General features: G+C 33.5%; 3 protein-coding genes across 14 annotated transcripts in view; 1 reads left to right on the plus strand and 2 right to left on the minus strand.

Annotated features, from left to right (window-relative positions):
* Nucleotides 1-10,818, minus strand: part of LOC111695115 (open rectifier potassium channel protein 1) — a 20,789-nt gene extending 9,971 nt beyond the window's left edge. For 2 of the 5 annotated variants that reach the window (XR_002763778.1, XM_023464314.1), the window contains exons 1-4: nt 10,729-10,818; nt 1,327-1,411; nt 840-956; nt 152-246 (exon numbers count right to left, since the gene is read on the minus strand). Coding sequence is in view for 4 of the 5 variants with exons in the window: in XM_023464314.1 (XP_023320082.1) it covers nt 152-246; nt 840-956; nt 1,327-1,338 (224 nt within the window). In the remaining variant the exon portion in view is untranslated. Of the gene's footprint in view, nt 1-151; nt 247-839; nt 957-1,326; nt 1,412-2,344; nt 2,365-6,900; nt 7,052-10,728 lie in introns of those variants that run through there. The other 3 variants (XM_023464315.1, XM_023464316.1, XM_023464317.1) reach the window with 3 other exon arrangements.
* On the plus strand, nt 9,082-13,241 carry LOC111695116 (calcium-binding protein P). Its single transcript, XM_023464318.1, has 5 exons — nt 9,082-9,996; nt 10,160-10,298; nt 10,754-11,009; nt 11,088-11,222; nt 12,670-13,241. Exons 1-5 carry the CDS (start codon nt 9,141-9,143, stop codon nt 12,739-12,741), a joined length of 1,458 nt encoding a protein of 485 aa, XP_023320086.1. The 5' UTR covers nt 9,082-9,140; the 3' UTR covers nt 12,742-13,241.
* Nucleotides 13,153-27,803, minus strand: LOC111695112 (protein ECT2). 8 transcript variants are annotated; one of them, XM_023464306.1, is made up of 19 exons: nt 27,719-27,803; nt 26,333-26,432; nt 25,411-25,498; nt 25,007-25,075; nt 24,556-24,620; nt 23,560-24,339; nt 23,146-23,299; nt 22,644-22,815; nt 22,294-22,452; nt 21,741-21,813; nt 21,072-21,245; nt 20,402-20,594; nt 19,772-19,933; nt 18,712-18,891; nt 17,993-18,163; nt 16,076-16,303; nt 15,313-15,521; nt 13,894-14,306; nt 13,153-13,347 (listed from the first exon to the last, which is right to left on the minus strand). In XM_023464306.1, exons 1-18 carry the CDS (start codon nt 27,738-27,740, stop codon nt 14,240-14,242), a joined length of 3,066 nt encoding a protein of 1,021 aa, XP_023320074.1. In that variant the 5' UTR covers nt 27,741-27,803; the 3' UTR covers nt 13,153-13,347; nt 13,894-14,239. The 8 variants fall into 8 exon arrangements, with proteins under 8 accessions (XP_023320074.1, XP_023320073.1, XP_023320071.1 ...); XM_023464305.1 differs by having other exon boundaries at nt 13,153-13,736; XM_023464303.1 differs by having other exon boundaries at nt 13,153-13,736; nt 13,875-14,306.
* Nucleotides 27,804-27,904: the final 101 nt, after the last annotated feature.

A 27,904-nucleotide genomic window follows, 5' to 3' on the forward strand; every position in this document is an offset into this window, starting at 1 on the left:
GATTCGATAATTTAAAAATTTTAATTAAAACTTTAAAAAAGATTACACCAATAAAAAAAGTCCATGGGCTCACAAGTTAAAAACATACTTGCTAAGCTACTCGAAAAAACTTGATATGCAAAAAATAATTTACACTAAAAATATATGTTACCCATCAGTAAAGGCGAGCAGAATGAGGTCTAAATGATCAACTTGGTCCGGAGATAATCCAACCTTCAGATCAGTTAGAGATCTCGATGTATTTTCCTAAATATATAAATATATAATCCAACCTACAGATCAGTTAGAGATCTCGATATATTTTCCTAAATATACATAAATATATAATCCAACCTTCAGATCAGTTAGAGATCTCGATATATTTTCCTAAATATATAAATATATAATCCAACCTACAGATCAGTTAGAGATCTCGATATATTTTCCTAAATATATAAATATTTTGGAAATCGGGAAGTCTATTGAAGTAAAGTGCATTTTTAAAAATAAAATACAAGTCTATACAGAAAAGGAATTATTTTATGTTTAATTTTGACCATAATTTATTTTGTTTTACATTTTATCAAAGGAACTGAACACGCTTTAATTTTCAAATCCTCATATCTTTGCAACCTAATGGTGTAAATCTTTGGTATTTTAGACCTAGACTATAAGATAAACTATGAAATGAAATGAAAGAAAGATCGTGGTAGACCCTTAATGTGGGATCCACAGACAAGCATCAGACGTAAAGAAAACCCGTTCACATTTCTAGTTAGAAATATCAAAAGTTTCCGAAATCTGGTTGCAAAGATATGGATTAGAAAATTTGTGGCAAGTTTTCAGCTCCTTTTGCTTACCTGCTTCTGCACATCTTCATCTCTTGATTCCTGGAATTTTGGGCACTCAAGGGTATTAAAGATCAGACCACCCAGGCATAGATAGAGGATATAGATCAGTAGGAGTAGTATCCAGTTCTACAAAATATCATTAATATCCAGATATAGGTACAGGATATAGATCAGTAGGAGTAGTATCCAGTTCTACAATATATCATTAATATCCAGGTATAGGTACAGGATAAATAAAAAAATTAGTAAACAAAAAAATATCTTTTATAACTTACAGTACTTTAAAAATACCTTTAATGGTTTTCCTATACTTTAAAAATATCTTTAATGACTTATTGTACTTAAAAACTACCTATTATAGTTACAAATTGCCTTTTTTGACTAAACTAAACTACTTTAATGATTAGTAAAAAAAAACTTTTATGGCTTAAATACTTATCAATTACTTCAATACTTAAAAACAACTTTGAATAACTTAAAAAAGGGCCTGAATTACCTTTAATGACATATCTACTTTAGGAACAATAACATTTCTTGTTCAGAGGTCACTGACTAGCTTCTACCACAGGGCCCTTGTTTCTCTAGAAAGTAGGAATCATTTAAAGGGACTGCTGTAGTGCAATATCAAGGGACCCTCCATTTATTGAATGGCATGTCCGATTTACAATGTTGCGCATATCTTTAACAACGAGGAGGATATTGTCGTTTTTCTATCTGCAAACGTGTTGAATTCTGACAATTTTCTTCATTTTCTCTGAAGCGTAAATCCGCATTCAAGTTACTTAATCTGAGAAATCATAATTGAAAATTAACAATTTTCCCATAGAAAAAAAAGATAAACCTGAATTCTTACTTGGCAAGCCATACGGTTTAAAGGAAACCAGGATACCTCACTCTATAAATTGAGAGCCATTTGATATTACGTGTACTTGTAGTTATTAACTGATCTATCAATGTTTAAATTATAATCCAAGAAAACTAGGTTCTTTGCACACATTACAACCAAAAATTGCATTCAGACACATTAAATCTGTCGAAAATATTATCTTAGTCCATTTATCTGCCAAAAAATGAAGGCTTACACCTGCTACAAAATCTCTCGATAAACCTCTGTCGTAGACCTTTAATAACTAAAAGATAAAATTTGTACATTAAATATTTAAACAATCAGTTTGCAAAGATATAGGAATTAGAAAGTTAGTTTGAGGTGAGTAATCAGTTCATTTTCTAACATGTGGATGTAATGGTAGGCGACACAGTAGGTTTAATAATAGTATTCAGCAGAATAGGTTTTAATAAACGTTTCATTAGAGTAGGTTTAAATACACTATTCAGCAGAGTAGGTTTAAATATACTATTTAGAAGAGTAGNTTCCGTATGAGTAGGTTTAATTACGCTATTCAGTATGAGTAGGTTTAATTACACTATTCAGTAGAGTAGGTTTAAATAAACTATTCAGTAGAGTAGGTTTAAATACACTATTCAGCAGAGTAGAATGTTGTCACACACTTTACCTTATCTTCACTCAACTAATCTGAAATATTTTTAAATAATCATTAAATTCTAATAGATATTACCAGGGGATACATTTAACAGAATAGTGAAAAAACAGTGTAGTTTTAGATACTCTATTTTGTATTTAATATCAGAAAAATTTGTTAAAATCAAGGTAGGAAAATTGTCGCCAACAAGTTAAGTACAAAAGATGGCTCGTTCCCTTTTCTCATTGAACTGTCTGAACAGCTGATCAATATGGGCGGCAAAGAAGTGCAAAAAGTTTGTCAAATTCTTGACCCTCAATTTGGTTCAGAGAGGATATTGGGTTGTTTTCGTATGCTAGTTAAATAAAAAATCACTAGATAAAACATAATTTAAAAATCTTGGAACAAAACTCAGCATCGGCGAAATATATAAAATACATGCTAATTATTGCTGGCCAAATACTACCTCTAAAAGTTTTTTGCATCCCCCTCCCCCCGGATAGCATCCGATTATTTTTTACGTTTTGTGCCGAAGTTTTTTAAAAGTCACAATTATTGATTTGGCTTTAGGTTAAAAGCCCTTAAATTTGATTTAAATCTTTATCGTCAACCAAACTGTAAAATAATTTTATTGCCAAACAAACTTTACAAATGATTTTATTGCCAACCAAACTTTACAAATGATTTTATTGCCTACCAAACTGTATAAATAATTTTATTGCCAAACAAACTTTACAAATGATTTTATTGCCAACCAAACTTTACAAATGATTTTATTGCCTACCAAACTTTACAAATGATTTTATTGCCAACCAAACTTTACAAATGATTTTGCAATATCCTAAGCTCTGCATGACGGGTTTGAATAATATTGTAAATCATATTGTTATGAAATTCGAGAAGGATAAAATCTAACTACAGTTCAATGTTAAAAACTAAACCCAAGATATTCAATATATTATTTAGAAGCCAAGGGGGTTTTCAATTGTTTTATTATTTGGACCATATTCTTTGATTAAATGATTAAATGATTAATGATTAAATGTCAATTAATTCTATGGCCAGTAAAAAATATGGACGGAAGTTCTATTTATCATGGCCGATGATAAAATTATGTTGCCAAAAATATTATTTTAACAAGTTATGAGAAACAGGGTGAAAAACTAATATGAAAAGTTCTGGTAAAGCATTGCAATTTGTACGCAAGCATTTTATCCTTATACTTTTTCTCATAGGACATTTAAGCCTACAGCAATAGTCCATAAAAAAGATAGTGAGTAAACAATAATATTGTTTGTTACTCAACTGTACTGTTTTTCTATCCCGATACCATTTACTATCCTATAAAAGTGTTAATATCGCTACAACAAACAATTTATTAAAGTTAACACCTAATCTTTAAAATATTTGAATAACTAAATGAAAAACCTATTTTCAGATTTTATCCATGTTTGTAGTTGACAATGGTGCTTTGTACATTGTACAGCGCCCGAAAGGAACTGAATTTTGCCACAAACTCTGGTTTTTTAACCCGATGTCACAAACCTTTGATATTAATTTAACTAAATTAATAGTTTCAAATATCGAAGGTCTCCAAACATTCGTCTTCCGAAGATTAGGGTCTAGAAAATCAGAGTTTTTGACTATAACTCAGTTCCTTTAAGACAGCGTATATGTCTTGAAACCCAGTGTCAATTTTGTTGAATATCATTTTGTTCGAAATATTATTTCATATGATTAGTTTTTTCATTTTCTAATTCTTACATTAATATTTACACAAATGTATATCGACACCCAAAAAGGAAACTCGGGATTTTCAACGATACTTTCTTAAATTTCTGGCTCAGAATTAACCCTCTTAACAGGTTTTATAGCCACATTTTACATTAAAAAAAACAGCAAAAGTATTAATTCGTCTTCGTCTTCTGACAACCTTAATTTAGGGAACAAGCATTTATCTTCAAATTTAAAAGTGTCTACATTGGATTTCGAGATCAAGCGTTTAAGATAAAAAGACCATTCCGATTTCTGTTAAAAATATTTTAGGGTTAACACTTTGTGATAATAGAATTTAGCATGTTATATGATAGGTTGGGAGCCCAGCTTTACCTGGAGTTTATCCTTTAAATATCAACCCAATCAATTAATAATATTTAAACTAGGCAAAGAACATGTCCATGGTTCCCGAATCAAAATGTTAGGTAAATCGGTCCAGGGGTCATGATTTGTAATGGGACATCTAAACAGAGATTACTAATTTATATTTATAGATAAGTGCTATCTAATCTTCAGGATAATGAGTAACTACAATCAGTGTGCAACACATTAATTCATAATCCATAGAAGGAGATTTGCAATTTAGAGAAGTTTACGATTAAAGAGGGCGGGGCCGGGTGTTAATGCCAAGGGTGCAGATACTTAAAGGATAGAAAGGATTGGATCATAGATACATGAATTTACGCAGATTTGACACCAGATCAACAGTACAGAAAATGCGTCATGGGATGTCATCCTAGGGCAAAATATCAATCAAAACTTGAAAAAACTTTTTGCTCTCAAACCCCAAATCTGAACTTATGAAAAAAAGAGATTATTAAAAATTTCCATTTTTCTGAATGGTTCATCAAGTTGAAGTATAAAAAAAGAAGAAAAAAATAATTTCTTTTTTTGTTAAAAGAATCAGTTAATATCAAAGAAATATTCATGACCTGGATTCAGATCCGGAACCATGTTTTTCCGGAGAGGATCCAAGATCCGGATTTGCATCAAAAGATCAACAAACGCTTGCAATGTAGTTTGTTTTTAACACATTTATTATAATTTTTTGTCTTATACAATATTCATGTCCGCATTTTTTCCACTAAAAGTGAGAAAATGTTAAAATTTATAAAAAAACCATCCCGCAAACTTTTTTAAACATTAAATACGAATTACTATCAGATGTATACTATAACATGACGTTCCATGATGAATTTTTGATAATGTCAATTTTGTGTCCAATCTCCGTATGTTTATATATCAATGATAAGGGCCCATAAACAACCCTTGAAAATCCAGTTATTTTAAGCAGTAGCAACATTTTTCTTTGTGTTTACGCAATCCAACCCTGCGTACTTTTATATTTAGCTCAGATAAGATCATAATAGGGGACAGGGTAACTATAAGGGGTAACAGTAGTATATGTTGGGGTGGGGTGGGGGCTCAGGGGGCTATATACCTCTACCCAAAACCTTAGTTTTCCCTTATCTGTAGAGCGGGGGGGATAGCCCCCCCCCCTCATAGTCCCTGGTTACAAAATTAACATCCCTATAATTTAGATAAAGAAACTGAAAGAATCTACATGGGTACAGTTACTTTGGGGGGATGAATCAATGGTCAAGAGATTAAATCAAATGTTTAAAATTGTCCTAAATATGTCTTTAGACACATTAGATGGAAAGTTTCCTTACATAGAAATAGAAATGAAAGGCGGGTCGCTTTATAAAGGGACTTACCGTACTTTTTGTACATACATTTTTAGCAAAATTTTTATGTTTCATTAATTTGAATTTTTTAATTTATTTATAAGTTTGGATGGGGCCACCGTGAATCAGTAGATAACCTTGTTGAAACAAATTATCGATTAGTTTTTAAGAAACTATAAGCGTAATTTCAAGTGACCCTACATGCAAGGATGGCAAGTACTCTTGAAACCTTTATCTGATCGATAATGTGGATGATAGTGTCGTTTTTCTAGGTTTAAAAGTGTTCAATTCTGATGGTGCTTAGGTTTTCCAGCCGTAGGAATTTGCAAGTTACTTTAGTAAAGAAACCACGAGTAAAAAAATCAGTTTTCAAAATTATAGACATTGATAACTTTTTCTATTTGATCCAACCACGCTTTTATGGGTACGGCATCTTTGCAAGGTGGGTTACCATCAATAGTTATTCATTTATAGAACAAATATCAACTAAAAAACAAAATAAAAAACACATTGCTCTGAAGAATTAAGAATAGATAAGATAAAAAATTAAATATAAAGTTTTAAAATTGAATTAACCATATACGTTATTTACTTCTGAAATACACTACAAACTGAGTAATTCATGTTTTGAACAACCAAACAGAGATTAAATATTTATTAAAAACGTGTACTTGTGATTAAACAAAAAAAATAAGGACAGGCGTAATGTTGATAAAAAAAGTTCCTTTTAACGAAAACCATTGAACCTGGAATTTTCCCATGTTAATGGAATATTTATTTTTAATTTATAATACGCTGGAATAATTATATCATAAGGAACAGTAACAACTAGTGTCATCAGATATGGTCAAATAATGTTGGAGGGGGGGGGGGTTCCTATTCACTCTGACCCAAATCCCCCTAAAAAAAATTCAAGAAAAACAACCGTCTTCCAGATAAAGATAAAAAATAGCATTAAAAAAATAGTTAAAAACGCGAAGAAAAATTATTCTTAAATTATACTAATGAATGGAAGAATAAAAAATATTGAAAAAAATATGATTAAAAAAAAAGAATTTACAATAATCTATTATGAAATTTGCAAGAGAAACACTGAACTCAACTTCTTAAAAAATAAATATATACCTGGCGTGAAAAAGGAAATACCAAAAGAGGGTATTAAGTGACGCAACAGTTTAGAGAGAGACTTGAATCACTTTAAATTCTAATTATTTCATAGAACTAGGCTCGTTTATTCGCAATAGACGGAGATATTATCAGCTCTAGCGTTTACTTCGAACTGAGAAGGTTTAAACTTTAGATCCAGGGGGGGGGGTTTGTAATTAGGATGGGCAACGCAAGTGGCTGAAGGGGGGGGGGGGTTACTAGGGTTAAACTCAACAAATAATAATACATGAACGGTGCAGAGCAACTATGAAATCCCATCTGCCTTTATACAGGCATACAATACATACACACGTCACAAACATACAAACAGACATACAACTCTCAATATATAAAATGCAGTACATCGTGGTTTTTACAGAACACAAAGCTCAAGAAATAAAATATTTTTGTCATTTTAAAGTAATTTTTAAGTAAAATTACTAACGAAAACAATAATTCACAAAGTAATGATTTCAATTAATTTAAGCTTAAGTTATCCTATGGCATCATTTTAAGGGAGGTGCTTAGTGGATGAACGGTTAAGAATTAGTATTTTTGTAGAAAAAAGCTAGGGAAGAAAAATTGTGTTCCTTTGCATCTCATATGGTTAATTGTTAAAATATTAATATTGAAAATAATTTATTTGACTCTGAATAAACATATTGAAGAATTCTATTTCTAACTCGATAAAACTCAAAAATAAATGTTTTTTTGCAATGATTGTCATTAAAACATGTTACGGTCGTCATTAAGTTTTAAATGATTTATGTTTCTATAAATTTAAGGATTGGAAATCTCGGGATTCCGATAAATAATCAATATCAGGTCATGCTGGTAACAAGTAAGAGAAGATGGGTTCACCGACTTCACTGGTTTAAACTGGATCAATGTGTTTATATTTCCCAGATGTATGTTTAGAAGATTTTCTTGATTATCGTATATCAATTCCCCCCCCTACATCTTCCTATTTCTGGTAAATCTCTGTATTAATGTAATTTTACACTATAAACTCAAATCTATAATTTAGCTCAAATGCGCTACAAATTATTAAAGCGTAGGGACTTAGGCGGAGAAGTAGGGGTTTTATTTTAAAAATCTTGATTGTAATTTATAAAATTCGACTATTTTCACTGTAAATGTACTAATTTTCTGCGATTCGTTCATGTGAAATTTTGACTTCCTTATTTCTAGATTTTTATACAGGAAGGGGCATTTAAAGCGCATACTAAATCTTGAAAAATATGTATGAGCCTACATGCTTCCTACCCCCGAATCCTTTATCTAAACAGGCACTTAAACTGTAATTTATATTCAATATATAGACAAATTGGAACTTCAGGGTGACAGATTTTATCCAAATGTATTTTTAACATTCAGTAAATATTAGAATATGAGGACATAAACAACATTAAGATAAATATGTGCTGAAAATTAAACACATTAGTTGTAATATAATTTAGTATTTATTAATATCTAATATCTATGTGCTCTAGTTGAAAATATCTTAATTTAAAAACATAAATATGTTGGTTTATAATTCTAATGATTACAATAAATAAAAATGTCGTCAAAAGTAAAACTTTAAAAAATAAACATACTTTTTATCTCAAAACTGAATCTTTGGAATATTTTTTGTTCCCCCTTTTATGAGGACATTTATTTTATTTTGATGTTCATATTTCAGTAAAGCAAACTTTAAAAATAAATAAATTTGAATCATTTGTTAAACTAGAATATTCAAAAATACATTTTAAATTGCAATTTGTGCAGATTATGTTATACATTTTTTAAAAATTTTCTTTGTGGTTTAAAAAAATGAATGCCCATATTGTCCCAAAGTAAAAACGTGATTATGTGTTCTAAAATTCGTAAAAAAAACTTTCTGTAAAAATATATAAAAATTGAACCGGTTAAAAACATCAATTTGAATTTCGCGGGGTTTGTGGCTTTATATCCTATTTTCCGGTGTATACCTAGTGTATACGTACCATCTAGTATCTATCTATCAGATATATATGTATACCTGCCACTTTCCCAATCTCTTTGCTCTTTACACCAGGGTTTCATTCATAAATTCATGGGGATAAACAATTTGGGGATATTTTCAGCAAACATTTTCATTTCGTTATAAATATTCTAAGTAAATCTCTAACATCACAACCTGTTGTCTCTCCACGTATTGCAGTGTAGAGAAGTATGGACGAGTAAATGGTAGAATAATGGTTTGGTTTAAACTAATATTAACAGCTGGCTGGGCTCTAGCCACAGCTCAACAACAACCTGCACAGGGTAGTCAACCTCCATCCCCACAACAACAATTCAATCAGCCTTCCTCGCAGCAACAAAATCAGCCACCTCCACATCAACAACAGTTCAATCAGCCTACTTCTCAACAACAAAATCAGCCACCTCCACAACAGCAACAGCAATTTAATCAGCCTCCACCACCTCAACAGCAATTCAACCAGCCTGCACCACCGCAACAACAGCAATTTAATCAGCCTGCACCACCCCAACAACAGCAACAGTTCAACCAACCTCCACCCCCGCAACAACAGCAACAATTCAATCAGCCACCACCCCAACAGAAACAACAGTTTAACCAGCAGCCTCAACAACAACAATTTGCACAACCGCCACCTCAGCAACAGCAATTTGCACAACCTTCACAACAATTTGCACAACCTCTCCAGCAACAGCAACAGAGGTTTGCACCTGGAGTTCCACAAGGGCAACAACAGCAAATGAGGCAACCCCCCCCTCCTCCTCAACAACAACAATTTGCCCAACAAGGCCAACAACAGCAGAGGTTTGCTCCAGGTGTCCCTCAACAGCAACAACAGGTTCGCATGGCTCCAGGAGTACCTCCCCAGCAGGGCCGGGGGCAACCCCCTCCTCCTCCTAACCAACCTCTACCCCCTGGTATGACCCCGCAGCAGTTTGCTGCCCAGCAACAACAAGCTCAACCTCAGTTTCCTCCGGGTCATGCTGCGAATATAGCTCCTCCTACTCCTCCCCCACCCCCGGCACAGGACGGACCTCTCGGCTCAGGAAACTGGTTGGATTCAGCTCCAGGTACCCCGTAGAACATGCATTTCTGAATTCTTCAGAAATACGCAGAAATAAGATTCTTAACAATAAGATCAACATTTTTTCTGATTATTTCCTCTAAAAATCTTTTATCTAAAATCAGACTGCTAGAAAAAAATATTCAAAAACGAAATAAAAATATTTTCAGGGATTGCAATGGAGTACAAGGTGCATGTTGATGCTGGTAAGGAGGATTGTTACTGGCAGTATGTACATCCTGGGGCAACTCTCTACGTATCCTACCAAGTACTTAAAGGTGGAGACGGTTCAATTGGAATGGCAGTCAGGTATAATTTAATTTATCTTCAGAATATTATATTTTTGTATTTATCAAGGGGATATAGAACAAAGGAGAGGGGGACAGAGTTTTTTTTTATTGTTTGGACGGATCAGGAACTATTTTTTTTTAATAAACAAATAAAACAATTGATCATTTATTTCTCTGACCCAACCGTCCTTTCCTGTTAAGAATTATCACGCATTGTTTACAATAAAACCGGGTTCTAAGATATTCTCATAAGTTACAGGAACATTCTCCATAATTCTACTCTCACAGCTAGGATTCCATTTGCTGAACTTATCTGAGTTTTTTTTTTGTAATTTTCGAATTTGAATACTTGTCGGTGTTAAAGTAAGAAAGCTAATATTAGAGGGGTTGGTTGACAAGCTCCTTGATGGTGTGAAAGAAGCGTTTAATTACGAGGAAATATCGCTTACCCATCTCAACATGATCATTTCTCAGGGATCCCAAGATGACAGTTGTCCATCCCTACGCTTGGAAAGCTAGCTCTGAGTACGAGGAAGAGTCTGCAGTGGGAGGATACTACTCTGTATGCCTGGACAACCAGTTCTCCAGGTTCTCCGCTAAGCTGGTTAATCTCTACCTGACGACCTTCAGATACGACGAGTGGGAGAAGTTTAGCCAGGAACTGCAGGATATGGATATCACGGTGGAGAACTTTACGATGGCACTGAAGACCGTGGACCAAAGAATCCAGGTATAAACATTTTATAACAATTTATCTGAAAAAAAACACTATTTACAATTCTTGATGAATCACTCAATTTTCTTGTAGATAATGCGCCAATTCCAAACGATGTCACGTGGTGCAGAAGCAAGAGACTTCAATCTTATTCAAGATAATTCAAGCTATGTACAGACCTGGTCAATTGCACAGTGCCTTATAGTTATTCTATGTACTGTTGTACAGGTAAATTTAATTTCATATTTTTCTATAAATTATCATAATAGAATAATGCTTTGAATGCGTCAATTTTAGCATTTTTAGTCTACATTCTTCGGAAGTGTGTTTTTTACGAGTTCATTAGTGACTGAAAAGGGTAAATAAGTAGTGTTAAGTTTCATATTATTCGAAAACATTGAGATAAACATGATATAAATAATTAAAAAATTGGAATAATCTTCTGTGTATACAATTCTGTAGAAATAATTTTACATTTTTATACAAACAATGCTCAGAGAGACAAATTTAATGTTTGTTATGCATAAGTATTAAAGTAACCAAAAAAATTCATTAAAGAAATCTGAATTCTTAAATCCATTATTGCAGTTGAGGTATCCTTACTAATTTTCAATATATTTCTCATTATTTTATTAAGCTGTTTTAATAACTTTAGGTGTAGACTCTGTTTAATTGAACGAATTTTTCTATTAATATTATTTCTATTCATGCAAATTCTCTGATCAGTTAAATAAATTTTCGAAAAAAATATTTCTGTAAAAAAATCGTTTTTCTTTTATGGGACTGCATTTCAAGTTACCTTTTACAACAGTAGCCTTTACTCCTTATGCTAGTCTATAGTGTCATTTTTAACTACCTCTACAGTCTACTATAACCCATTTATGAATCTAGTGTCATTTTTAACTACCTCTACAGTCTACACTAACCCATTTATGCTAATATATAGTGTCATTTTTAACTCTACAGTCTACAGTCTACACTAACCCATTTGTGCTAATGTAGTGTCATTTTTAACTACCTCTACAGTCTACACTAACCCATTTGTGCTAATGTAGTGTCATTTTTAACTACCTCTACAGCCTACACTAACCCATTTATGCTAATCTATAGTGTCATTTTTAACTACCTCTACAGTCTACACTAACCCATTTATGCTAATCTAGTGTCATTTTTAACTACCTCTACAATCTACACTAACCCATTTATGCTGATCTATAGTGTCATTTTTAACTACCTCTTCAGTCTACACTAACCCATTTATGCTAATCTAGTGTCATTTTTCACTACCTCTACAATCTACACTAACCCATTTGTGCTAATCTAGTGTCATTTTTAACTACCTCTACAGTCTACACTAACCCATTTATGCTAATCTTAAGTGTCATTTTTAACTACCTCTACAGTCAACACTAACCCATTTATGAATCTAGTGTAATTTTTAACTACCTCTACAGTCTACACTAACCCATTTATGCTAAGCTAGTGTCATTTTTAACTACCTCTTCAGTCTACACTAACCCATTTATGAATCTAGTGTAATTTTTAACTACCTCTACAGTCTTCACTAACCTATTTAGGAGGAAAAAGCATAATCAATCCTATTTATGAAACATTTTAAATTTGCGTTTATGATGAAATTGTAATGATTAAAGCATAAAAATAATAATATTTTCAGGTTTATTTTGTGAAGAGCTTTTTCAAAGATCCTCGGGAGAAATCTGGAGCAGGGATGAAAATGAGAACGTAGTCCCTTTGTAAAAATACTTTATATTCATCTTCGGCAAATTTTTTTTTAAATATGACTTAAAAACCATTATTTAACTTCCAGGAGATATATTTCTTAGCTGACTCTCGACCGTAAAATTTTCTTATGCAAATTTGAATTTACATTTGCTTTCAAAGTATTATTTAAGTTTATTTTTACTGCATTTTTTAAAATGACCTTGTTTGAAATTTGTCACAAATCTGGCACAAAGCGAAATTTGTTATAAAATGCTGAATATTTTTGTTCCTATTTTGTAAAATTTTGACAAACTTTATTTATCAGATAATTTGATACTTTTATCAACTATTTCCTGTTATTTATCTGTTATGATGTTATTTATTTCAGTAGTTGATGATAAATGCGTACTCTGCTAGTACACTTAGATGGCTGTGCTGTCATTTAATTAATATATTTTACATTTTAATAATTGTATCGATTAATATTGTCCATTAAATAAATCACAATAATATATTTATATACAACAGTAAAAATGTTTTCAAACAGCTGGTAGAAAAGAAGGGAAGGAAGAAACATGAAATTAATAGACTAGAATTTAATCCAATTCAGATTCAGAGGGCTGTGTCAATTCTAAAACAAAATGTCGTGGAAAAAGGAATTAAAAAAGAGATAAGATAATCAATAATATTTACAGGGTTGGTCAGAAATAATATCTATTGCACTCAAGTCTGGAGTGAGCAGGCAAAATACAGGGTGTCCCAGAAACAAATAAACGTTTGAATACACAATTCAAATTTAGTAGGCTTTTCATTTTTTTAAAAAATATTGTTACTTAATTCTTAGTATAAAGTGTTTCTAGGCTCACTGTTAAAAACTATTTAAAAAGTTACTGAGCAAATGATAATGTTGGATTGTCTTTTAACAGGTTAATTGAGCAGAATTATAATAAGTTGTGTCGTTGTCTTTTAATAAAAATACTACAGGGGTACACGTGTCACATTACATTAAACTGGAATAGCCTTGGAACAAGATATTTATGCTCCGTAGTTTATTTATTAATAAATAAAATATATGAAAAAGAATGGAGCATGATGGTGAACATCAAATTAACTTATTAAGACAGAAAAAATGGAGCAAAATATATCTTAACCGTTTACATTTAAAAATATAATGTACCAAGGTTTTATGCATTCAAAACTATACTGAGCAATTGATTGAATCATGATTAATTAATCCAGAATAATTTGTCTCTTTTATATTCAAATTATTATGGCTTTTTAAAGTCAGATTTATCAATAAAAAAAATTAAAGTTCAAAATGTCCGATGTGCTCTACGCTAAAAAAATATTAAAACCCTGTAAATTGAAATTCTTTGGAAGATTTAAGTTTTTATCTGTTCGGTTCCAGATTCAAATTTTCTTTAGGTGATAATTAATAGCTAAAGGCGGAAACATTGTTTACATTTAATCTTATTATGTACAGTATATACTGTACTGCCCGCGGTGTACATATTGTACACGCTTTACTGATTAATTGATGATTTACGATTGAACGAAGCAAAGGTTCCAGACCGTGGACGAAACTTATCTCTGAAAAAAATATTTATTAATTATTAAAATATTATAAACCTATTTTTGCTAGATTAATTTCCTCCTTATCAAGTTTCAAGTGACCCTCCATTTATAGAATAGTATGCCCGGCAGCCCGTTTCACAATAGTACCTTGCAAGTCGCTTTTACCGAGAATATACAATTAGAGATTTTAAGATGGAAAAACGAGGTTATTTTCTTTATTTCTAAAGTCAAACTTTACAGGGTATCGTTGTGCTTTGGGTACATCCTCTTTCAATGGGGGTTCACCTAAAATTATGATTTATTGGTTTCTTAGGCTTATGCAATTATAGATACTTCTTTTACTCGATATGACTTAATTATCCGTATTGCCTTTTATGTCGACCATCATACCCTCGTAAATTACATTATTTTGAAAATGTTGTCAAGTAGAACAACTTAATTGTTAATAAATCGTCAAAACCACCACGTGATTTTCTAAGAAAAAATGGTCATACCATAAATATTCAAAACTTTAATTGTAAGATGGTGGTGAAGTATCGCAAGTAATACAGTTGGACCAATTTACTGTGAATAAGAAGACGACAAATATGCAATCTTCTGCGTATTTGATGTTGTTATAAGGCATTAGTTTTACAAGATGCTTAAAAATCAAAATATTTTTGAAATAGGTTTGTACACAGCACAATTACTGTGTTTTATGTTTATATGACTATTTAAAATCATATATTGAGTTCTACAGTTTTCCGGGTTCCACTGTAGTTTAGGAATACACGTATTTATACAGGGTGTCCCAATAAACAATGTAACATTCAACATTGACGACTTTTGTATCGTCTTCAATCCATGCAGAATTTTTTCATGGTCACAATTACTGCAGTACTTCAGCTTAAACATAATACGAAAACGCCTGGTCTTTGCCATGCATTAAATATCAGAAATAACTTTTTAGTAGTCTCTCAATTCCCATGTTTATTGGGACACCCTCTGTAATAATAGACGAATTGTATGAAGAAGATTCTACCTGAAACTAGGCCTGGAGCAAAGGTTTGGAGTCCTAAACTCTGGATCCTTATTCTCCTCTCCACCCCTGGGCGGAGACTCTAGATCCAACCTCTTGGGTTTACTGAACCCGGATTGAAAGGTTCGAGGAGAATCTCCGAGATTTACACAAGACTGGAGACGGGTTCGGGAGCGAGGGGTTCCTTTCCCACCCGGCGTACTCAGTACACTCTGGGAATACAAGGGATATATTTTAATCTTATCAGTATATCACATGTACAACACATCTAGCTCCTTGTTAAAGAGAACGCATGATTTCAAACAAACGATAAATTGATTTTTAACGAATATAAAACTGACCAATCTTGCTTCAATATTGACTAAAAGTAGGATAAAAACAGACATATTTGAATTTTAAGTCCTTTATAGGATTTAAAGATTTTTCAAAAAAAAAAAATTCTGAGACTCAAAATCGGTCGTAATCAAAATGTGCGATAAATTCTATCTAATAAAAAAATCTTGTTTAATCAAAAGTAAAATAAAAAATTATCAAATATATAATATGGCATAAAAATAAATAGTAACATTGGTTTCATGCATCTTTGGACTGACTTTGTAAACTGAATGTTTTTTTTCCTTAATAGTTTCATGCACTAATTTACATCATGCTTGGGCTGATCTTAAATTAAGTTTACAGTAGAATACATTGATGAGGTCTTCAGTAGCATGCTTTAGATTAGTTGGTCTACCATCACCCTGAAATAATATAGCATGCAGGTTCTTACCAACTCATCATTACATTCCCGCATTTCATTGTCATTGGATAGGTCGCTACATTCCCGCATTTCTATTTCATTCGATGATTCTACAACTGAGGGGTCGAGGTTGTCGCCGACACACAAACTGTCACCGCTGGTATTGGGGTAATCGACCGTGCATAGAACGTCGGCGGCCCCGGTTTGCTCAACGATCCTCTTCTCATCATCACCGCTTTCTTCCTTCCACCAGTCCACCAAAGAGAAAATATAACGTTTTTGCTTCTTCCAATGTTAAAATTACGCAATATCTTATCTTTGATAAAACCAATTTAGACTAATATGGCGACAAGGGCGTATAGGGGGGGGGGGGAAGGGGTCAGTGCCACCCCCATAGACCTGTAAAGGAGGTGCCTACGCACCCCCTAGAATTCAGAGCTTTCACACTTTTCAAATCTTAAACTCAAGAGTGAAGAACATAAAAAATAGTTTACTGTTCATTTAGTGCACTAAGAAGATTGTATTAGTGGACCAGAGCCACCATGACAGAAGTTCAAAAGAAAAATCTACTTAGAATGCACATTCATCCTAATGTTTAGTTTGGCTTGAGTTTGGAGGTAGTAAAAGACTATTTTTTTATTTGGATTTAATTTGCTTTATTCATTCCACCGCTTTTTTGTAACCTTTCTTTTTATTAAAAACTAGCTGAAGTGCCAGGCGTTGCCCGTGGAATTTTAAAAATCGAATTAAAACTAATCTAATTTATTAAGCTTACGTCATCCCCCCAAGGGTACCCATGAGTTTCCTTACTGAAATTCATTCCATTTGATTCAGCCGTTTGGCCAGCCACCGCAAACATATTAATGAACAAAGAGCTTTATGACATAGATTACAAGTGTACTCCTACTTTTTTTCAAAACCGAAACTTTTTTAAGTCATAATTATTTTCTGGACCTTTGTCCTTTTTTCATCTCATAGAATTTGAGTTCAAGTACTGTTTTTCATTTTCAAAAATGTCTTTTACTATCTCTAGTTTAAATACTAATTATTACTAACATAACAGCATAAAGTCGATATTTTAGAAACAATGTTTTTTTTTCTGCCAGTTTTGTTTGAAGGAGAGATAAAGTTTAGTACATGCAAGGTACTTGGACTGTATGTGTACCTTTAAGTATCTTAAACTTATGTCTGATATCCAAGAAGCGAAATGTTTTGAATTTACAGTTCAAATTTTGCCCCCCCCCCCCTAGAATTATTTCTGTATACGCCCATGTAAGGTGAAAGTAACCCCCTAGGCACGATTTTTAGATTTAAGGGTTTCAAAGAATTTTACAAGAATTTCTTTCTCATTTGCGACACATTTTTTTATAGAAAATTTAAGATTAATCTAACATTTTGATGATAAAAACATGATAGGCTCATCGAAATTTCACGAAAATAATTTCTAAATAATTTGAAGCATAATTTTCATGTGAGACTTCTTTACAAAAATGTGTAAATAAAAGAACCCTTTACAAACGTTTTGATTATCTTTACAAACTGAAACATGCTACCAATCTGAAATATAACACCCAACAAATTTAGCATTAAAGACCCCAAAGTGAAAGAAGAATGATTATAGATAAAATATTTCATTATAAAAGAGTACTAGAAAAACTACAAGAGGAACTAACTAAGTATACTAATAATAATAATTGTATAATCTACAGTCTACTTTCAGATCAGAACCACAGCTAAGCATTTTGAGTAGTTTGCCAGCGTGTGTGTGTGGGGGGGGGGGGCGGCTATATGGCCATGGCTATGGGTGACTTTATGGCCGCTTCAGGAGGACTATATTGCCAGGGGGTAGAGGACTTAACGGCCAGGGACTGGGGACTAAATGACCAGGGAGGGATTGTTGTTGCTGTAGCTGTGGTTCTACTCATAAATATATATTCTGTATCCTACCTCAAGCTTGAGCTCCCTGAGGCTATCCGAGGGAGTTTTCTGGTTCCTGCCGAGGGTCCTGCTGAACCCGTCGGTCCGTAAGGTGGACGAGCTCGTGATCGGAGATATCATTGTAGACACGGCTCTCTTCAGTTTTCCAGGGGTTCGGTTAAACGAGAAGGCGCGACCAACCTAGAAAATATCATTCTTCTTAACTTGGAACATTTTACAAAAATATTATTTTTGTGAATACAAAACTTAACTTTTTTTATTTTCTTCCATAAAATTTTTCACGACATTATGTTTACCCCTATAAAGCTCAAATAGAGTGAAAACAGATTAACACTCTGTGGCAAGTACAATATTGATTCCCGTTTTCGTTCCTTTGTAATTGTTAAAACCGATATATTCCTTGAAGGGTACATTTTCGACATAAAATTAAAATTAAATAAAGACAAAAATCCTTCCAGTTTTCTGGCTATTACTGAAAATCCTCTTCACATTTTTAGTCTTGTCTGTTCCAATAAACATCCAAACGGCTGAACCGATGGGACCTAAATTTAGTTGGCATCTTGCACTATCAAAGGGAAGGTCAAAATTAAAGTTTTTTTTTTTGTCTCAAAGCAATGCTAATTAAAAATTAAAAAATTTGGGAATCTGCCTTGATGAAACCTGAAAGATATAAAATTCTTAGCAGAATAATATGATAATTTAAAAAATAAAAATAACAGTCAACTCACCTTCTGTTTAGTTTTGTAAAGGGAAGAAAAGGTTCGGGAGAGAGTTGAAACATTTAGATCAGAAGCTTCGAGAGACATGTCGCGGGGTTCAAGTCGAACAAGCAAACTCTCCGAGTCAGGTCGACACAGCGTGTTGGCGACATGTCGACATATGGTCCTGAGAAAAGCAACTTTCTCTTCCTAAAGAAATGATTATTACAAATTTAAAAAAAAAATTAAAAGAAAGTAATCACGAAAAATACTTGAACTGTAAAAAAATAAGAAAAAAGATAGGGTCTCTTAACATTTTATTGTGACGTATTAGGACAGCTCAAGAACTGAATTTAAAAAATGAAAATCTATTAACAAAGGCCTGATATTCCTGAGCAGTGCAGGAGAACCGGGCTTGTGCATTCATTGTTTAATTAATGGCGTTGTTTTTAATATTAATATTACAACCCATCATTTAATGAAAAAGGAGCTGATGCTCCTCACCATCATACTTAATAAAAGAAAGCTGTCCCAAGACGTTAAATAAAATGTATTCAAATTCTATCCTCCATCTTCTTGCTTGAACCTAACGAAAAGATTTCAACAACATTTTTCATTATATTATTGTAGCATTAAGTTTGGAATAAATAAGGTTAATTATCAATATAAAATATATTCTGTTCTAACCGGATATATCCACATTCCTGTCCATTGTTCAAACAAAAAAGCATAATTATTATACATTGAGTCAAGAATATTAGTGTTTTAGTATTGTCTTCAAATTACTGTTTTTTCAAGTGACATTATTATTTTCATCAGTCTCAATACACAAGAGACTAAACAACTAAAAATTAATTGCAAAGCAGTTAGGATGATTTCATATCGTTACGATAAATTCATTCGTGAATATTTTAGAAAACTCTATTGCGGTAGTCTCAATTTGTATTTGGGTTTATTTCCAGTGAAAATAAAATGAAAAATCTTAATTTAATTATTAATTTAAGTATTTAGTTTTCAACCCTTTCCTCCCAAAAATCAAGCACATATCCTTGAGAATGATTTTTTTTACATAACTAAAAAAATAACTCACGTTTGTTTCTGTAAGAAGCTGGAATGTATAACATCTCTCTCTGAGATCTTCAGTTTGCCGGCAAACAAATGCGATGACACCGCTCTCTGTGTCTGCAGTGTCTAATATATCGACAAGACGACGCACAGCGGACAAATGAATCAGGGTGACAAACTTCAGGGCCTAGAAAGAAGAAAAATATTTTTTTTAAATAGAGATTAGATAAAAAGATTTAATTAATATGGTTTGATGAACTTATTCAAAAGGCAAAAAAATCGGATTACTATTATAAATAAATGAGTCATTTTTTTTATTTTTGGTTATCACATTTCAGAAATACTATAGAATCAAAAATTCAGAAATACTATAGAATCAAAAATATTTTTTAAAAGTTGGTTGGTATGGAGTTTATTCTTCGCTACTAGCTTTTTTAAGTAAGGTTTCAAAAAAAGGTGCCCCCGCCTACAATTTTATGTAACCCCCCCCCCCCGGGATTTAACTTGTGATGAGCCAACTCAAATTTTCTATCCATTTTTCGTAGCCCCCCCCCCATGCTTTAAGAGGAGGCAATTTTCCATAGGTGAGCTTTTACTCCTATATCCACACCACTATATCCTAAGATGAATTTTGGGTAGTTTTAGATAAAATTACCTTTGTTTGCATATTAATCTGTCCACTAGCAATACTAGTAGTACTAGGAGATCTGAGCATCCCTCCAATCTTGCCTGTCTTCTTCTTCGCTATTAGAAGAATATCTGTGAACAGGAAGAGGGTCAGCTCGTAACCTTTCCCGCACAAAACATCTGCTGCGGCAACCTCAAAACATTCCGCCCGGCAGACAAAACTAAAAATATTTTTAACTTGAGGTCGGAATTCATGAACTAGACAGGATTAGATAAAACTGGAAATAGGTCGGCGGTAATATTGTATTATTAATCCCTTCAGGAGCACTAACCCTTATTTGTAGTCCAACCAAACCACAAAAATATTGCTCTCTGATAATGAAAGACCGCAAAAACTTGGGTAAGCTTTTTTTAAGAATAACCATTCCGATTCCTTGTTTGGCTTTTTTTCTTTTAAGATAAATCCAGGAAAGATTTTTAAATGCGTCACTAACAGACAGATCTTGCTTCTTGAATGATTTTGTTCGTTTACATAGTTTTGTTTGTGAATTCTGAGCACTTCCAAGTAATAGTGCATAGTTTAAATGTAATGAATGTAATCTGGACCAAAGAAGCTCAACAGTTAAATTGTGTAATGTATTGTTGAATATGCAATATTGATAAATGTGGGGTTCTAGCTAGGATTTCGCAAAGTTTACCTTCTGTGTGAAGAAACGACGCTAGCAGGACAATTATCTATCTCGGAGTAAATATCGAAAATATGAATTTGTCCCTCCGTTCTTCTCTTCTCCTCGTTGAGGTGGGTCATCACGTTCTTCACCTTGGCAATGGCCTGCTCCAGTAGCTCTATATCACGGTGCTCTCCACCCCGCCTTAATAAATATATTGGTAATTTCTTCTTCAATGTACCGTTAACGATTCTTTTACTTCGTTCATTAAAAACATCTTCCCCCAGGGTACAAAGTGTAAAAGAAATAAAATGTTTCGAAATTTTTTTTTGTTAAAGTCTTTACAAACACTACCGTTGCTTAAAAAGAGCAACCTCCTGTGACACTATATTTCTTAACTTAACTCAACCCAGAATAGTATAACTAGAAAAGGATGGGCGGTGCGGAAGGAGGGGGCCCCGAATGTGTTGGATTTGTTTTATGGTTTGGTTTTATTCGCTGACTGGAAAAATTAATGATTACAGGGGAAAATTAGTTTTGGTCAAAAAGTACTAAGAAGGATGAAAAAAACTTATCATTTAAATTTTTTGCGCAGGGCATCGAAGATCATTAAATTCTTCAAAATATTCGTATAACATGCTCTTGTGAGGGCTGGGCGATATAATCTTATTTACCTGGTTTGTTTCAAGCTTAACTTACTTTGTATGTTTGAGAAGATCATTCAGAAGAAGAGACATCGACGGTAGACGTTGAACTGGCCGAATCATTAGTTCTAAATGTTAGAAAATACATTTATTTAGTTCTTTAGAACTTTATCTGAAGTAACGGGACTATTCCTAATTTAATATTTTGATGTGAGTTGAGAATAGTATTTTCCCTTTCAAAAAAGGTTTTTTATACTGTTTAGTGTTTAATTCTGACAATTAACCCCATGTGGCATAAATCCGCAAGTTTTTCAAAGAGAAAACAAAAATATCTTATTTATTCTTATTAAGACAAATCTTTGTTGTTCCTGGTGTGAATCTGACACGTCACATTAAAAATCGAGAAATAAATAATCATGTTTGAAGTCGAAGGTATAAGTTTATAATTTTAAAGAAAATATGAATATCTCTTTCATTGGATCAGACAACGCTTTAATGAGTATCGTTGTGAATCGGATATGCCACGCAAAAAAAAATGTAGACGCTTGAAATTACGTCTACAGTCCCTTATAACCAACTATTTTGTTGAAACCTGTATAGTGTTATACCTGTAAGAGTTTGTCTAGAGCATTCGATCCTTCTCTCACACTTCTTGAGGAAAGCATGGAACCTGGGATTCCTTCTGTCACAATCTTGGATCTGTTCCTTTGTTCGCTCAAAGAAATTGACAAAAGGAGGATACGCTTTCAGGAGATCGCCAGCACAATCTGTATACAAATCAAAATAAGAATCGAAACCAAAACCAAAACATCGAAATCGAAATCGGAATCTCAAGGAGAAGGGAGGGGGATGAACTCCGTATGAAGCTTATCGAAATCAACCAATGATCAAGAAAAAGAACAAGATCAAAATTCTAACCAAAATTCNGTTTGTTTTAAAGTTTATTAATAATCTGTACCTAATATAATTGTTCCAATACAAGCCTCCTCCGACCAGTTAGCCTCGAGCTCCTTCAACCTCTTCAACATGTCAGTGTGCACCTTCCTGATGGGCGGCAGGTTCCCGAATATAATCTTCATCTCCTGCTGGTCCAGCAAAGCACCTCCTTGCTGGCATGGATCTTCGGCTTCCTGGGAACACAAGATGTTAGAAGACACAAATTAGAATAATGATAACATTCTAGAAGGTTGGTTTCTTTTTTAAATCTAATATTTCAAATATTCCGGAAAAGGAAACAGGACAATCCGGAAAAGAACTTAAAAATATTGTCCGAGAAAGATTTAACAAGTGTACACTGTATATATATATATTTGTAATCATTTCTTATAATTTGTAATAAGAAGTAGATAAAAAAATTTGAAAAACCTCCCAAAATGGCCATTTTTAGGGATATATATCAATAAATCAATAAAAAAAAAGTATGTGTATCTAACACGAGCTGATTTATAGGTGAGACTAACCTCTGAAATCTTAGTGACGCAGTCCAGGATTCCTACATAGTTTGATTCTGTTGTGACCAGCTCGTGGAAGACCTGCTGGCGAGGAGTTGCAGTTTTTAGGTTGAATACAGGGATAGAGATAACAGCTTCAGGTTCACCTCCTTCTCGTTCAACACTATACAAAGCATATTTCACTAGATTTTAGTAAAAAACTAACCTGCATGTTAAAGCTGCATGACAGACAGGGTAAACCCACAATGAATGAGACTTGAGACGACATTAAAAAACTTATCATGGTTAAAACTAACATCTTTTTTTTATATATCTTGTTATTTCATCAATTAATCGACCATTAAATTACTATCGTCATAATTAACAGACAAGTCTCATCTTTTGTGGGTAACTCTTTAAATAAATAATAAAGAGGCAACTCACGATGAGAGTACAGCTCCACGTTCAGGTTCAGGGCTCAGTAGATTTCTATCCGTAGAATCTAGGAAACTTCCTGACATAGAGAGTAGACCCAGCTCCGATATAGAACTCCGCCGCTTATGTGCCGGAGAATCAGTTGCCAGGGCGTTAATAACCTCCGCCCTCCTTAACCTTTTCCGCTTCCTGCTAGCACCAACGGAGGACGGGGTGGGAGGAGAGAATAGACTCCGGTTGCTTGGAGACAAGACTCCTGTTGCTCTCCACATATACGAGGATACGTCTGCAGCTGCCTGGATCTGTATAGAGTTCCAGAACCATTCTCCTCGAACTACACAACATCGGTCAGATATCTTAATATCAGTCGGCAGCTGATCAACATTGTTTTCATCAACTACCATGTGTGTTGTAGTAACTGCCTCACAACCTCTAACACCGCCTTCCGCCACCCGTCCGCCGTTAGCTACCAGGATTTCGGTCATGTGTTCAACCTCCCCCTGGTCAAATCCGTAGAAACAGACGACATTTCCGGCAAAAGGCGGAAGTTTGTATTTTTCGTGCATTTCTTTAGTATTGGCGGAGAAGCCGAGGTTCTCCCTGTTGTCCCAGGCGGTTTGAAGCCAGTCTTCTGTAATGACCGGAAGGGAGAAGGTGGTGGCGTAGTTGTATTTATCTCCCATACTAGCTTTAGCAACTACATGGGTCACCTTCCTTCCAACATCTCTTATCACGCTTCCTCCCATAGTATGAACTAGCTTGAGCAACCGATCTAGGTCAGATTTATGCCTAAAAACAACATGTTTAAAGCTAAACCATGCCATTCCACAAAAAAGGTAAATAAAAAAATAAGCTGGTCTTGAAAATTTACTTCATTAACAAACTTAACACTCAAAAAGCCTTTCTGCCTATTATTTATCTCCAGCAATTGTTAATCACAAAAATAACTTTCAGATGCATCTATCTAGTTATATTTCCTAGCTCTGATATATATATACTTTATACCTGTATCCACTAAATATAATACGACATCCTAAGAGTGCAAGGCAATAAACTGGTTTATTCTTAACCTAAACAAACAGTAAATTATAAATCAACAAGTTATGAAGAACATTTTTACAAAATACAAAAGTTGAATATTTAAATTTGGTTTGAAAGTTTAAGAAAACAGAAAACAACCAGAAATACTTTTTCCAATGACCAATTATGAAGATTTCCGAAATAGCTCATTCTTTTCATATATATAAAACCCAATGAATTGCAAAACAGATTATTTATTTATTTATTAGGGGCGGTTGTTCACGGCAGCTATGGGTAATAAAAATGATCCCTGATAAACGTAGTTTTTATCAGCTTAAAAAAAATTATCAATAACACAGGAAAATCTATAACATTTTTAATTACTTTATCAAAAGCAATCAGGAAATTGTTTGCATAAGAGTGGTAAGATATTCACCAGGATTGGATGGCCCGAGTTGGCCAGATCTTTTAATGCAGGTATTCCCAAAATATGTCTCTTCTCATTCTAAATATATTTAAAGATACAAAAAGGTGTCTTTTCAAACAAGACAATTTTACAAATATCGACTCGTGGCGAGGTCCAAAATGCTTTAAATCAGGGGGTCTAAGACTTTTGGGGTTTTTAGAGCACATAAAATTTAAAATTGAAGGAAATACATGCACAAAAGTTTGAATACTTTATACATTGTCTGACTATTTTTATCAACATATAATTTTTTCCCTTTCATGTTCAAATTAAGTGATAAAACTCTTCAAAGTAGAAGTTACCGATTTTTGAGAGGGGGATAAATTCAAATTTGATAAAAAGTTATTAATTTTTTTTTAAATTATGTGCGTTACCTGCAATCTCTCGAATATTTCCCCCCTAAAGGAAGAAACAACAAATACGGTGATAACATTATCTTCATCTACCCAATCCGATCCATCCCTGAACAATACAGAATATAATTGAATAAATCTACCCAATCCGATCCATCCCTGAACAATACAGAATATAATTGAATAAATATACCCAATCCGATCCATCCCTGAACAATACAGAATATAATTGAATAAATATACCCAATCTGATCCATCCCTGAACAATACAGAATATAATTTAATAAATCTACCAAATCCGATCCATCCCTGAACAATACAGAATATAATTGAATAAATCTACCCAATTCGATCCATTCTGGAACCATACAGAGTTTAATTGAATAAATACAAAATTGATCCAAACTTTTATAAAAAGTTGCATCAAATTCAAGACCGGGTCGAGTTTAGAGTGTTTACAACCCCTAGACCTAATTGATTTTACATGACTTACAGACATTAACTTGTTTGTTCCTTGTTTGTAAACATGTTAATTTAGAACTGTTAAGCACTCAATTTAAGCTTTAGTATTAAAGAAGAAACTGGCAAAATACCTTTGGATTAGGGTGATCTATTGGTAAAAAATGAAGAAAATTGTCAAATTTCAAGCCAAGAAATACTCCATACAAAAGGTGTCCCATTTCTTGTGTTCCAATTTTGTACAATTAAGGGATAAATATATTTTAAAGATTTACCCCCCCCCCTTTTTGGGACAAATAAACTACAACATTTTTTGGGAAAAATCAAAACACAACATGAACTGGCAAATTCTAGAAGAAAAAAATTGAAGAGGGACGGAGACTGGGGAGGAAGAAACACATTATTTTAACAAAATATTTACCCCTCAATAACAATAACATTAAGATAAGAATTTAAATTACAATAAACAGGTTGTAAACCCTACGTTGAGTAGTGAACTGGTCTTTGAAACGATTGACATGTTTTCACAATGGAAGCATCTCTCCTCAATTCTTCTCCAATCAGGCAAAGTTGAACCTCGTGATCTAAAACAAAACATTCTGTCTTAGAAATTTTACAATGAGAGTTCTCAACAGATTAAATAACGGAGTCTAAGATATTGTTTTCAATAGACTAGGGGTTCTATGTTGTCAGGGGGCTCTGAAAAATATCAAAGTTGTGCGACTCAACTACTTGGAACCATTTTGGTACAACTGGCTCATTTACAAGATTTTAACATTTAAGATATTTTCATATATAGGCCAGCTATATTACTGCTTAATTTTTCGGCCATTTCTCCCTGATCATTTGGTCTGAATAAATCGTTTAAAGACTACAAGATTGCTATATAATTGAAACCAAACCGAAGAGATATTAATTTACAATTTATTTAGTGTATAAAAAGGGCATTTATCGAGGGTGAAGGGGGGTATTGTTCGATGGCATTCCAACCCCGGTAATTATTTATACCCAATTCCCCAGTTTTGTACATACATCGTACATTTTAAAACCTGACATAGTTAGATTTATGACCACAGCGCCCCCTGGTCTATCCTAGCCGCGGTTGGCTGCAGCGTTTAGCCTGTAAATTGACTAAATCTTAACTAACCTAGCCCTGAGGGGGTCCGTCATAGTATGCCATTTATGGACGCCCCCCTCCCCACTCCTTTCAATTTTGTACACGACCACTTACTTTACAGCAAAACTATTATTTATTCTTTTTTTAGGGTTAAGTTAGGTTAAGACTTTTTCTGGGCTGAGCGCTTCGGCTAGGAAAGGATAGGGGGCCGAGCGCTGCGGCTAGGACAGGCTAAGGGGGCAAGCGCTACGGCTAGGGGGCCGACGCTGCGGTTACATATCACCAATTAAATTTATATGAGATCGATGTACAAAATTAATAGGAGGGGGAGGGGGGGGGGGAGGGGAGTCCAAAATTCGTATAATAGGAAATTACCGCCCTAAGGTAATAACAAAATTCTTATAAAGATGCTGAAAATGCTTGAAATCAAATGTACACGTTAGATGAAAGGGGATGTTTAAAAATCGCATACTAAGACGGAATCAACCTGGGTGTTGTGTACAAATGTGCATGCAACCTTGAAGAAAGTAAACAAGCGATTAGGCTCAGGCCTAGAGAGAATTTTGGATAATTTGTTTTATAAAGGCTAGGGGGCCGGGCGCTGCGGCCACATCCCAGGAAAAATTTAAACCGTGATGATCAGGAAGGGAGGTTCATAGATCCTTCACTAGGAAACTACCAGTAATTGAATGTTTTCATAATAAATAACACTAAATTTGGTAGTTATTAATAAATATTCAATAATAAGCTTACCTTCCAAATGACTCTCCGACATATTTAACACTCAAGTGAATATTTTCATATCTTTTCTGAAACGAAATTAATAAATATTTTATAGGAATATACAATGTGCAAAGCATCACACAATTTTGAACAATAATTCATTTGACTGCAGTACTGCATTATCACAAGCATGTTAAATTACAAAATTGCGACAAA

The sequence above is a fragment of the Eurytemora carolleeae genome, unplaced genomic scaffold (assembly GCF_000591075.1).
Source record: "Eurytemora carolleeae unplaced genomic scaffold, Eaff_2.0 scaffold212, whole genome shotgun sequence".
In the NCBI taxonomy this organism is placed as follows: Eukaryota; Metazoa; Arthropoda; class Copepoda; order Calanoida; family Temoridae; genus Eurytemora; species Eurytemora carolleeae.